General features: G+C 39.6%; 1 protein-coding gene across 2 annotated transcripts in view; it reads left to right on the top strand.

Moving 5' to 3' along the window:
* The first annotated feature begins 3,322 nt into the window (after positions 1–3,322).
* Positions 3,323–13,292, top strand: part of LOC128659812 (gastrula zinc finger protein XlCGF26.1-like) — a 57,382-nt gene continuing 47,412 nt past the window's right edge. The window contains exons 1-3 of one of the 2 annotated variants that reach the window (XR_008402483.1): positions 3,323–3,439; positions 3,543–3,674; positions 8,948–9,540. Coding sequence is in view for 1 of the 2 variants with exons in the window: in XM_053713384.1 (XP_053569359.1) it covers positions 4,884–5,776 (893 nt within the window). In the remaining variant the exon portion in view is untranslated. Of the gene's footprint in view, positions 3,440–3,542; positions 3,675–4,289; positions 5,777–8,947; positions 9,541–13,292 lie in introns of those variants that run through there. The other variant, XM_053713384.1, reaches the window with a different exon arrangement.

Below are 13,292 nucleotides of genomic sequence, written 5' to 3'. Positions count from 1 at the left end.
CCTTTTATTTTAGTACTGGCAGACTTTCTGCCAATACTTAAGATGGCGGGGACAATTGTGGGGTGGGGGAGGGAAGGGAGCTGTTTGATGTCAGGTGGGAGGCTGATGTCTACACTAAAGCTAAAATTAACCCTGCAAGCTCCCTACAAACTACCTAATTAACCCCTTCACTGCTAGCCATAATACACGTGTGATGCGCAGCAGCATTTAGCGGCCTTCTAATTACCAAAAAGCAACGACAAAGCCATATATGTCTGCTATTTCTGAACAAAGGGTATCCCAGAGAAGCATTTACAACCATTTGTGCAGTAATTGCACAAGCTGTTTGTAAATAATTTCAGTGAGAAACCTAAAGTTTGTGAAAAAGTGAACAATTTTTTTTATTTGATCGCTTTTGGCGGTGAAATGGTGGCATGAAATATACCAAAATGGGCCTAGATCAATACTTTGGGTTGTCTACTACACTACATTAAAGCTAAACTTAATCCTACAAACTCCCTACAAGCTCCCTAATTAACCCCTTCACTGCTGGGCATAATACATGTGTGGTGCGCAGCGGCATTTAGCGGCCCTCTAATTGCCAAAAAGCAACGCCAAAGCCATACATGTCTGCTATTTCTGAAGAAAGGGGATGCCAGAGAAGCATTTACAACCATTTGTGCCATAATTGCACAAGCTGTTTGTAAATAATTTCAGTAAGAAACCTAAAATTGTGAAAAATGTAAAGTTTTTTTTAATTTGATCGCATTTGGCGGTGAAATGGTGGCATGAAATATACCAAAATGGGCCTAGATCAATACTTGGGGTTGTCACTAAAGCTAAAATTAACCCTAGAAGCTCCCTACATGCTCCCTAATTAACCCATTCACTGCTGGGCATAATACATGTGTGGTGCGCAGTGGCATTTAGCAGCCTTCTAATTACCAAAAAGCAAAGCCAAAGCCATATATGTCTGCTATTTCTGAACAAAGGGTATCCCAGAGAAGCATTTACAACCATTTGTGCAGTAATTGCACAAGCTGTTTGTAAATAATTTCAGTGAGAAACCTAAAGTTTGTGAAAAAGTGAACAATTTTTTTTATTTGATCGCTTTTGGCGGTGAAATGGTGGCATGAAATATACCAAAATGGGCCTAGATCAATACTTTGGGTTGTCTACTACACTACATTAAAGCTAAACTTAATCCTACAAACTCCCTACAAGCTCCCTAATTAACCCCTTCACTGCTGGGCATAATACATGTGTGGTGCGCAGCGGCATTTAGCGGCCCTCTAATTGCCAAAAAGCAACGCCAAAGCCATACATGTCTGCTATTTCTGAAGAAAGGGGATGCCAGAGAAGCATTTACAACCATTTGTGCCATAATTGCACAAGCTGTTTGTAAATAATTTCAGTAAGAAACCTAAAATTGTGAAAAATGTAAAGTTTTTTTTAATTTGATCGCATTTGGCGGTGAAATGGTGGCATGAAATATACCAAAATGGGCCTAGATCAATACTTGGGGTTGTCACTAAAGCTAAAATTAACCCTAGAAGCTCCCTACATGCTCCCTAATTAACCCATTCACTGCTGGGCATAATACATGTGTGGTGCGCAGTGGCATTTAGCAGCCTTCTAATTACCAAAAAGCAAAGCCAAAGCCATATATGTCTGCTATTTCTGAACAAAGGGGATCCCAGAGAAGCATTTACAACCATTTGTGCCATAATTGCATAAGTTGTTTGTAAATAATTTCAGTGAGAAACCTAAAGTTTGTGAAAAAATTTGTGAAAAAGTGAACATTTTTTTTTTATTTGATCGCATTTGGCAGTGAAATGGTGTCATGAAATATACTAAAATTGGCCTAGATCAATACTTTGGGATGTCTTCTAAAAAATATATATACATGTCAATGGATATTCAGGGATTCCTGACAGATATCAGTGTTCCAATGTAACTAGCGCTAATTTTGAAAAAAAGTGTTTTGGAAATAGCAAAGTGCTACTTGTATTTATTGCCCTATAACTTGCAAAAAATTAAAGAACATGTAAACATTGGGTATTTCTAAACTCAGGACAAAATTTAGAAACTATTTAGCATGGGTGTTTTTGGTGGTTGTAGATGTGTAACATATTTTGGGGGTCAAGGTTAGAAAAAGTGTGTTTTTTACCATTTTTTCATCATATTTTGTATTTTTTTATAGCAAATTATAAGATATGATGAAAATAATGGTATATTTTGAAAGTCCATTTAATGGCGAGAAAACTGTATATAATATGTGTGGGTACAGTAATGAGTATATAAACAGTATATAATATGTGTGGGTACAGTAAATGCGTAAGAGGAAAATTACAGCTAAACACAAACACTGCAAAAATTTAAAAATAGCCTTGGTCCCAAACGGACAGAAAATGGAAAAGTGCTGTGGTCATTAAGGGGTTAAAGGATATTAGGCTTGGGGAAGGTTTGAAAGTGTGCGGGAGGTTGTTCCATAATTGTGGTGCTCTGTAGGAAAAGGAGAATCAAGCTGCTTTATTTTTGTATTGAGGCAGACTAAATAATGTGCTGGTACTCGATCAGAGGTTATATAGATTTGCAGGGTGTATAGTGATAATACTACATGATCCTGTCACTTTGTCACTATAATGCCCTGGTATAAGAGTGTAACTATAGATATATACACCCTGGCACACTCAGCTCTCTGGGCTACTGAACTGATGGAATAATCTAGTTTAGCAGATCTCTTGCTAATAATTTATTATGTACAAATGTGTTACTATATTGTGTTTACAGCAGCATTCAGCCTGTTGTGTAGTGCCCTGTATATTGTGCAGCTTTACACTGTCCCTTTATTAGTATAAATGAGACAAGAGAAAGTGATGCTAATTAGGCCCATGCTCAGTATTTAGTGTCATTGGCTGTTTTATGTGATCAGGTACAGACAATACATTGTGTCTAATAGCACCTTATGTCATTTACTGTGCTCTATACTCCTCTATACATTATCCTTCCCTATCTCCCTTCTTACGTTATCTACCCCACCTTCCCCTGCACCTATTCCTTCCAGTTACACAACACTTTGTGCTGATTGTCACATTCTCCCTTATCAATTTGTGTATTCTCAGATAATATTGTGTTTTGTTTTATATTCTGTCTGTTATTAATCGTTTGTTTTATATCTCTTGTTACTTTACTGGTCTGTGTTTTATTAATATCTCTGTTTCCTCTTGTCGTGTGTGTATGCATGTGTGTGTATAGATAGATAGATAGATAGATAGATAGATAGATAGATAGATAGATAGATATAATCCATTAGCAAAAACCCTACTATATACTTTTTACAGACACGGCCAGAGCACTGAGAGATATCAGGTATTGCTGTAACTGGGGTGAATAAGGGAACCTTCTTCCTGAGCACAGACATTGGAGCCTGTTATCAGCATGAACTCATATGTGTTAGGTGAGTAAAATAGATATTATGCTGACTTTAATTACTGGGAAAATAGAATAGATCGCTCATTAAACAAATATAAACTATTATATTTTTATTTGCATCTTTTAAGTACATTTGTGTCAACACCGGCTCTCAGAACACCTGCAACTCTACCTTCCCCTGCCCTGACCCAGCTCATGGAACTCCCACAACTACACATGCCTACCTTGTTCCCATGTGTGAGGCACCCACAACTTCCCCAGTAAGTGTTCCCCACCCCAGAACTGCCACTGATTTGTGTGCTTAATTTAACAGTGAGAATTATTAAAAGTAATTAAGTTTTAGGCTGATTATATAAATCAAACAACCACAGCCAGAAGCTAAAAAACATCATAAGATCGCTGCTCCTTAGCCTTTCTAAACTTGCCAACTAATTATTAGTCTGTGATGATTAAGACATCATATTATCACCCACTGGTTGAGCATGAGCAGGGCAGGACTGTATGTGCAGTTGCTTGTGCAATGTTAAAGTAGGATGGTGGATGCCACCTCTCTTGCCCAGAATACAGATGTACTTGTTCCCTATCTGAGAACATTATCCACCTGCACCTTGTTTAATGGGGCCCTATAACTTGTTTTAATTAGTAATCTGTGTTTTAGTTTATTGTGATGTAAAAAATGTTTATATTATTTATCTTCCGTTGTTTTAATTTGTGATTTACAGGTAAATCAAATTAAAAATGAACACAAAACAGAAGCTATTTTATGGAGTGTAAATAAATATGATTTGTGTAAGACGATGGATTCCATTATAAAGAATAAACTTTCTTCATTTTCTTTATTCCTTTTCTTTTTATGTACACAATCACTTGAAAAGTTCATATCACAGGAAGCATCAGAAGGATACCATAAACTTCAAAAGTCTTGGACACTAATGACTATTCACAAACATTGGGGATATCCCAGCAGATATTTAAAGGAGATGGGGAATTGGCAGGAACTATGCAGCAATAATTATGTACAGAGAGTAATTTAGTCATCAAATAAGAGGACAACATTTATGCCTTATCTAGAGAAATGATTACCCCAGAGGATAAACCACACACATTTACTGAGTTTTCAAAACATTTAAAAGAAGGGAAAAGTCTTAATTCTAGCCAAATAATTCATACAAAGGAGAAACCTTTCAAATGTACAGAGTGTAAGAAATGCTTTACATGTAATTTGCATCTCATTGAACACCACACAGTTCACACAGTTGTGAAAACTCACACGTACAGAATATGGGAGATGTTTCACATCTAAAGGAGGCCTTAGGTATCACAAAAAGACCCACACAGGGGAGAAACCTTTCACATGTAATGAGTGTGGAAAAAGTTTTACACATTAGAGTAATCTTAAAATTCATGAAAGGAGTCACACAGGAGAAAAACCTTTCACATGTACAGATTGCGGAAAATGTTTTACACAAATGGATCATCTGAAATGTCATAAAATGATTCACGCAGGAGAAAAGAAGTTCACATGTACAGAGTGTGGAAAAAGTTTTACACATAAGAGTAGTCTGAAAACTCATGAAAGGAGTCACACAGGAGAAAAGCCTTTAACATGTACAGAGTGTGAAAAAAGTTTTACAAAAATGGATCATCTGAAACGTCATGAAAGGATTCACACAGGAGAAAAGCCTTTCACATGTACAGAGTGTGGAAAAGGATTTACAACCAAGAGTGATTTGAAAACTCATGAAAGGATTCACACAGGAGAAAAGCCTTTCACATGTACAGAGTGTGGAAAAGGTTTTACACTTAAGAGTAATCTGAAAACTCATGAAATGATTCACACCGGAGAAAAGCCTTTCACATGTACAGAGTGTGGAAAAGGTTTTAAACAAATAAATGATCTAAAAACTCATGAAAGGATTCACACAGGAGAAAAGCCTTTTACATGTACAGAGTGTGGAAAAAGTTTTACACATATAAATAGTCTGAAAACTCATGAAAGGAGTCACACAGGAGAAAAGCCTTTCACATGTAAAGAGTGTGGAAAAGGATTTAGAACCAATAGTAATCTGAAAACTCATGAAAGGATTCACACAGGAGAAAAACCTTTCACATGTACAGAGTGTGGAAAATGTTTTACTGAAAAGAGTAAACTGAAAACTCATGAAAGGATTCACACTGGAGAAAACCCTTTCACATGTACAGAGTGTGGAAAATGTTTTACACAAATAAGTAATCTGAAAACTCATGAAAGGAGCCACACAGGAAAAAAGCCTTTCACATGTACAGAGTGTGGAAAATGTTTTACACAAATAAGTAATCTGAAAACTCATGAAAGGATTCACACAGGAGAAAAACCTTTCACATGTACTGTGTGTGGCAAATTTTTTAGAGTAAAGAGTAATCTGAAATATCATGAAAGGATTCACACAGGATAAAAACCTTTCACATGGGGGGCGGAGCAAACTGGCGTGCTGGTAGGACATGTGTGCTAAGAGCTCTGGCACAAACTCCTACAAATGGTCGATTAAGACGACTTTTTAGAAGCCCAAATTGCCCTACTTGTTGGGTTTAGCCTGCCTAGCTGTACGGGGTTACTTTTGAGAGAAGTCCTGCCTAATTTACTGCCGGAACCTGCGGTGCGGTGGAGTGCCGTGGCCTACACGAACCTCTATCCAATCCAACATTATTCTGGGACGAGAGACTACCCTACTCTGGCACTGTGTGTTCCGGTACTATCAGATTGGAATCAGACCTCCACCTACATTGCCCGGCCCCAAAAATTCAGCCTAGGGGTGCCCACAAACTTGCGGCCTACTCTGCCTGCCGTGCAGCATCTTCTTATGGACGAATCCTGGGATAGCAACAGCTATCATCCTTTCCAGATAACAAGTTTGCAGGGATCCAGAGTGAAGGACACACAGATTTTACTGCAAAAAGGCACAGTCTGTCCCCTCCAAGAGAACCCGAGCCAACAACAAGAGCCTAAAGGCCACAGGTACAAGTGGATTGAGGGAATACTTAGTGAGGAACTGGTATAGTCCGCCCCATACCATTGGGTATATCACCTCTTAGCCCCTCAGACACCGGCCATCTGAAATTGGGCCCACTACAGATCCACGTGGAACTTGGGCTAGTTAAACAGGAACTGTCTCTATTCACTGCATGGTCACCTATCATCAGTGGCCTCCCCTCTTACCCTACATACACAGCTACACCAGTTACCCTTCACCCTTAGCCCACCTGAAACCAGGACACCCTGTTAGTCTTTCCCAGTAATTCTACAGGGACTCTAATAAAGTATTCTAGCTGGATCCTGTACAAATTCATCCAGGTGTATAAATAAAATGAAGATGGCATAATTGACAATACTGCCACCCTGGGAGCCTTGTTCATTCCCTTTTGCTCAGTTTATCTTTCCTCAGCCATGTGATATTGTTTCGCTGCAACATATTATACCCTACTTTCATTCTCTGGGCACCTATGTACTATGTCTCAGTCTGCTAAAAAGAAGCCTAAAGGTACAAATTCTAACAAAAAGACAGTAATCAACCATTTTAGAGAACTTACCCCTCTAGACCCTCCTCTTACACAGAGTGAAAACCCCCAGTAAGATCTTAACGAACATGCAGGGTCTCTATCCACTACAGAAGACATGGCCTCTAATATTGGGGACATTCTCACTCAACGCATGAATGCCATGCAAGACACACTAACTAAAGCTATAAAAGACTCTGCAGCTGAATTGAGAAGAGACATAGCTGCAATTGGCAAACGCACCAAAGCGCTAGAGAGGAAAAACGAAGATCTAGCTATTAGATCATGCCAATTTGCTCTCCTATTCCCAAAATCTAGCGGTCCAAATAACAGATCTAGAACTTAAGCTCGCAGACCTGGAAGACAGGTCTAGGAGAAATAGCTTGAGATTCCGTGGAGTCTCTGAGGAAGTAACCTCTACTGACCTAGAAAGCATCATTAAAGAACTTTGTCTCAAGCTTATGCCAACTCATGACCCCCTGAATCTCTTGATCGACAGGGTGCCCAGACCCAGAAACATACCACAAGATAAACTCAGAGATGTCCTGACGAGGATCCATTTTTTCACACACAAGGAAAAAATCCTATGGGAGTTAGCCAATAACCCCAGCCTTCCTGAAAAGTTCCAATCGATATCCATCTACCCTGATGTGTCTGCCTTCACCCTTCAAAAGAGGAGATCCTTTAGATCTATCACCCAAACCCCCAGGAAACAAAGCATCAAATATTGATGGGGATATCCCACCAAGCTGATAATCTCCAAAAATGGCAAAACTCACACAATCCTTACCCCGAAAGAAGGATTTGCCCTACTTAAGGACTGGAACCTTAATTTATCCACTGAACTTACCGACCCTTCCGAACCCGGGTAAGAAACTCCAGGCATCAGCTTGAGAATGGCTCCCACTTCCTCAGCGGCCAGTCACTTGAAGTAGTTACTTTAGCCCCCTGGACAGGAGAAAGCTACCCTTGAAGCGGGCACCTCACTTCACACAGTGATATTGTAATAAGTATAGTTTCAGTTTGTTTTCTGAAAATACATATTAGTATTCTTCCTATGCATTCCCCTATGCTAAAGTTGACTTTGGTTTTTGTGTTTTCTCTTGTTAAGACAGACTAAGTACTCCCCTCTGCTGTGTAAAGTCAATTTCCAGATGTTTTACATATTACTGTACCTAATCGCAGTTTACCTGAGTACTTACCAACTCAGTATTACCTTGTTTAGTTAATTTCTCTCTCCAATGTGCCTTGAACAATGTTTCCCCTTGTCAGTTCCCTATAGAGTACCCCCCCCCCTTCCAACGAGGTACTAAGATTAATTTCTAGGCCCTTTTCAAAGTTCCTTTCTCTGAGGTTTAGTCCTCCTCTATTGGTCCATATTTTGTTCCCAACTAACTACTTTTAATGTGGTTCAATTAATTATTGACCAATCCCCTTATCTAACCCAAAGTTAGCTCCATGGGCCCAGTAGCCATTGATACCCCATTCGGGGCCCTAAACTACATAAGGAAGGATCCTTTCATTATTCTCCTGCACGTTAAATTTATGATGCCAGATGCAATGAGCTAACCCTCCACCACCCGAAAAACAGAGTAAAATTTAATTTAATTGTTCACTCATGCCCCTAGGGTGTTAGTTCCCCTAGTAGCTCATCTTATATTGTTTTGATCAATCTTCCCCCCCCCCCCCCAAAACTTGATTTATTTTAATCCCCTTAATCGGGACCGTAGAGATTGACTTAGTTCCTTAGTCATGCCTCAACTTTAGGTGGAATAACCTTCCATCTTTATATTCACATGATTTTTCTTATAACTCCCACTAGAGTAGGATCTACTGTGCCATACCGTAATATCCATTAGCTACTCAGGTTGCTATTGGTGTTCCTTTTAATCTTATTTTGAGATCAATGTTTTCTTTGTATTCTTCTTTTGTACAATTGTCAATAATATTTTGTTACTGTGTCTGTGACTTATGCTATTTTATTTGTTTGTGTATACAGAGTAGCTACTTCCTGTAGATCGGTCTCGCTGCTACGCTCGAAGGGCAGAGTGTTGGTCTCTCTATCTCAGAAGACCGTATTGAATCTCCCAGCTCCTTGGATCTCCAGGTGTGGTAAGTTTTCCCTTTCTCTTCAGTATCTCTTACTCTGCCCTTTTCTATTTGACCCCTCCCTATCCTCCCATCTAAAGTACAAATATGAGACAAACACAAGAAACCCTAAATTAAATGTAAAGGGTCTAAACTCTTGTACTAAAAGGAATATGCTGAACAACTCCATGAAATCCCTTAATGCAGCAGTGCTCTTTGTTCACGAAACCCACTGTCCCTTGTCACTAAGTACAAGCTACCCGACTACCCTATAATGGTTCAAGCCTCATTCCAAGACAAATCGAGGGGGGTAGCAATATTTTTCCAGAAAAACATGGGGGTTGAGCAATTAAGTTTGGAAACTGATACAGTGGGCAGATTCCTAATCCTGCAATGCAAACTATGTTAACTTATACACCCCCAATCAATCAAAACCCAGTTTCCTGAGGAATCTCCTTAATAGAGTTGAAAAGATCAAAGCGGCAACCCTTGTCCTGGGTTGGGTTTTTTTTTTTTTTTTTTTTTTTTTTTTTTTTTTAAACAAGCTTTATTAAACATAAGGAAACATCATACATAAACGAAATGTTACACCATCATATTATACAAGAGGGCTTATGATCAAGAGTTCCAAATGCTAAAAGCTGAGGAAGGGTAATGGCACAAGTCCAACAGTATTTAGTGTCCAGAAATGGATCCTCTCCAAAATCGGGGAGGGAAAGTCCTCTACTGTGTTAGCTATAGTGCCCTCTGGCCAAGGCAGAAAAAGAACTCTGGCGTAACTTTCAATATAGTAAAACTTGGATTTTTGTTGTTAAACAGTTCAACATTTTCTTTTTGATCTTAGCTTGTTCTTAAGAAGAAGTATACATTCTAACAAGAACTAAGAAAAGTACAAAAGACTAAGAAGTTAGAGTACAGTGCAACTAAGAAGAGAGAGAGAAAGGAGGGGGAGGAAAAAAATAAAATAAAAAAAAATAAAAAATTTTTTTTTGTAATTGAACGTATTAGCACGGTCAGGAGTATTTAAGTATAAGTAATTGGTCACCATTACTGTGAATGTGTATGAGGAGGGTTCCAAGTGGCCAACATTAGTTCATACGTGGCCATCTGGTTGCTCTTAAGGTAGTGGAGTTTCTCTAGGCTCAACAGATCCTCCACTGCTAAGCGCCAGTCAGGGAGGATGGGTGTTTCTTTAGATTTCCATAGCCTTGGTATTAATCTCTTGGCACCAGTAAGCATAATCAGGAGAAGGGCCCGGTTGTGACTACTCTTAGTGTCAGGAAGATGAAGGAACAGTAAAGTTTCTGGAGATATGGGGATGTGTGTATTCAGTTTCTCGGATATCTCTTTCAGGACTGACGTCCAGTAATTAGTCAACTTGGGGCATTCCCACCAAATATGAATAAGAGTACCCTGTTCACCGCAACCTCTCCAGCAAGTGTCTTTGACTGTCGGAAAAATCTGATGGAGTCTATGTGGAGTATAGTACCATCTAGAGAGTAGTTTAATTTGTATTTCTTGAACTGTGGCTGAGACAGAGGATCGTCTAATTAACTTAAACGATTTAAGCCAATCATCCTCTTCAATAATAGAATTAAGATCTCTATTCCATGCTCTAGTGAATGAAGGGAGTGGAGTATCTGGTGGCGTCAAAAGCAATTTATATATTTTTGAGATTAACCGTCTTGGTGGTGAGGTCCCTGTGCAAAGTGTTTCGAAGGGAGTAAGGTCTCTGAGAAAATTTTCCCTTTCGTTATGGTGTGACAAGTAATGCGATAACTGATGGTATCTTAACCAAGAGGAGAAAACTTCTCCATGGAGTTCCACCATTTCTTGTTGTGGACGTAATCTACCGTTATGGAGGGCGAAATGTAGTGTTCCTAATCTCAGATTATGTGGTGCAATTTTACGTTTACACAATTCATAGTAGGGAATCTCGGGGTTTTCAAAAATCGGCAACATTGGGGATGATCTTGTCGAGATGTGTGTGCTTGTTGCAAGTAACCTGTCCTATTCTAGAAATGTTTCTGACGTTAGATGATATTTGTGTAAGAGTTTAGGGCGTTTGGGAGCATGGAGCCACGCATAGGATGCCACGTTGTTGGTATGTAGGATCTGTCCATCCAGTCTAACCCATTGTTTCTGAGATGTGTTGTGCGACCACTCCACCAATCTCTGAAGGAGTATAGCTCTTCTATATAAGGCCAGATTAGGGAATCCCAGCCCTCCCTTGTCTCTAGGAAGGTATAATGTTTTTTTTGGAATTCTGGGTTTTACACCAGTCCAGATGAACCGCTCCAAGGAACCCTGTAGTTGTGATAAGAAGTCAGTGGGTAGGCGTATAGGTACAGTTTGTATAATGTACAGAATACGTGGCAAAATGTTCATCTTGACTAAACCAATTTTCCCTAACCAAGATAAGGATTTATTTCTCCAGGAGGATAGGTCATTAATTATTTCTCTACGTAATGTGAGGTAGTTATGTTTATATAAGTCTGAGGAGTTTGATGATAGATAGATAGATACCAAGGTATTTCAGTTTGGATTTAGCTATGGGGACATTGTAATTAGTTGCTAAGGATCGAATTTGTTCTATTGGGGCATTAATATTAAGGAGTTCTGACTTCGAAAGGTTTAGGTGGAAGTTAGATAACTCACCATATTCTCGGATTTCTTTTAGCAGCTCTGGAATGGATGTTTCTACATTAGTGAGGGTGTAAAGGACATCATCTGCGTATAACGCTTGTTTATACTCCACATCACCCACCTGGACACCCTTGATATTTGGATTAAGTCTGACTTTCTGCGCTAGGGCTTCTATGGAGAGGGCAAAAAGTAGAGGGGACAGGGGACACCCTTGTCGGGTTCCGTTTGATATTGTAAATATATTTGATAGTGTTCCATTTATTCTGATTCGTGCATTTGGGGAAGAGTATAGTGCGAAAACCATGTTCAGGAAGGGTTCCCCAAAGTTCATGGTCCTCATAACCTGACGCAGAAAAGACCAATCGACCCGGTCGAAGGCCTTCTCCGCGTCGGTCGAGAATAGCGCCATAGGCACCTTCTCAGTTTGCGCATAATTTAGCAACTGGATCACTTTATTGGTATTATCCCGCGCCTCTCTTCCCGGCACAAATCCAACTTGGTCGGAGGAGATGAGACCCGGGAAGAATCTATTGAGGCGGTTCGCCAGAATTTTGGCTAGAATTTTTATGTCTAAATTTAATAAGGATATAGGCCTAAAATTAGCTGGAGAGATGGGGGGTTTCCCGGGTCTGGGGATAACTGTAATATATGCTTCAAGCATTGAGCTAGAGAGTGTAGGCTGTTCTATTAAGTTATTGAAGAGTTGGAGCATTAGAGGACTCAAGGTGCCACCAAATAGTTTATAATACCTAGGGGAGAAACCATCTGGGCCTGGGCTTTTCCCATTTGGGAAATCCTTAATAGCTTGTATTATTTCATCTGCTGAAATGCATTTATTAAGGCTATCTCTTTGTTCAGAATCTAGTTGGGGCAATTTCAGTGCGGTTAAATATTGCATCATCAAGCGGTCTCTCTCAATTATGTCTCTGTGTGAGTCTTCAGGTCTCTGTGATTGTGTGATGTTGTATAGTGACTGATAGAATGAATGAAAAGAATGAGCTATTTGCTTAGAGCCTTTTAATATCGACCCGTCTGGGTTTTGTATCCAATGTATATGTGTTTTAAGTTGTTTTCTTCGGACCGCCCTAGCCAGCAATTTGCCGGGTTTATTGCCTCCTTCATAGTATTGCTGTTTTAAATGCAACATCTTACGCTGATAAGCCTCACGCAAATGTGCATTCAAATCAGATTTAGCTTTCTCTAGTTTCATTTTAATATCTAAATCTGAAGGGTCACTTTTGTGTTTCTCTTCTATTTGAATAACATTTTGGAGCAATTGTGTGTGTCTTAATCTGCGATTTCTGTTAAGTCTCGCCTGGTGTTTGAGAAACTCACCTCGTATAACGCATTTATGCGCCTCCCATACCGTTATAGGCGAGGTCTGGGAGGGGCAATTATGAGCTAGGTAATCATTCAGAGAGTTTTGTATGTCAATTTTAATTAAGGGGTCATTTAGTAGGGTGTCGTCTAGTCTCCAAGTGTATGTTGTAGGTGGTAAGTCGGGCCATTGTACTGAGCAGGTAACAGGGGCGTGGTCAGACCATGTGATCGGTCCAATTGAGCAGTCAGTGATCATGTCTAACCCATTGGAGTCGGTAAAGAAATAGTCT

Source organism: Bombina bombina, chromosome 5 (assembly GCF_027579735.1).
Source record: "Bombina bombina isolate aBomBom1 chromosome 5, aBomBom1.pri, whole genome shotgun sequence".
In the NCBI taxonomy this organism is placed as follows: Eukaryota; Metazoa; Chordata; class Amphibia; order Anura; family Bombinatoridae; genus Bombina; species Bombina bombina.
This window is presented reverse-complemented; position numbering and strand designations above follow the sequence as displayed.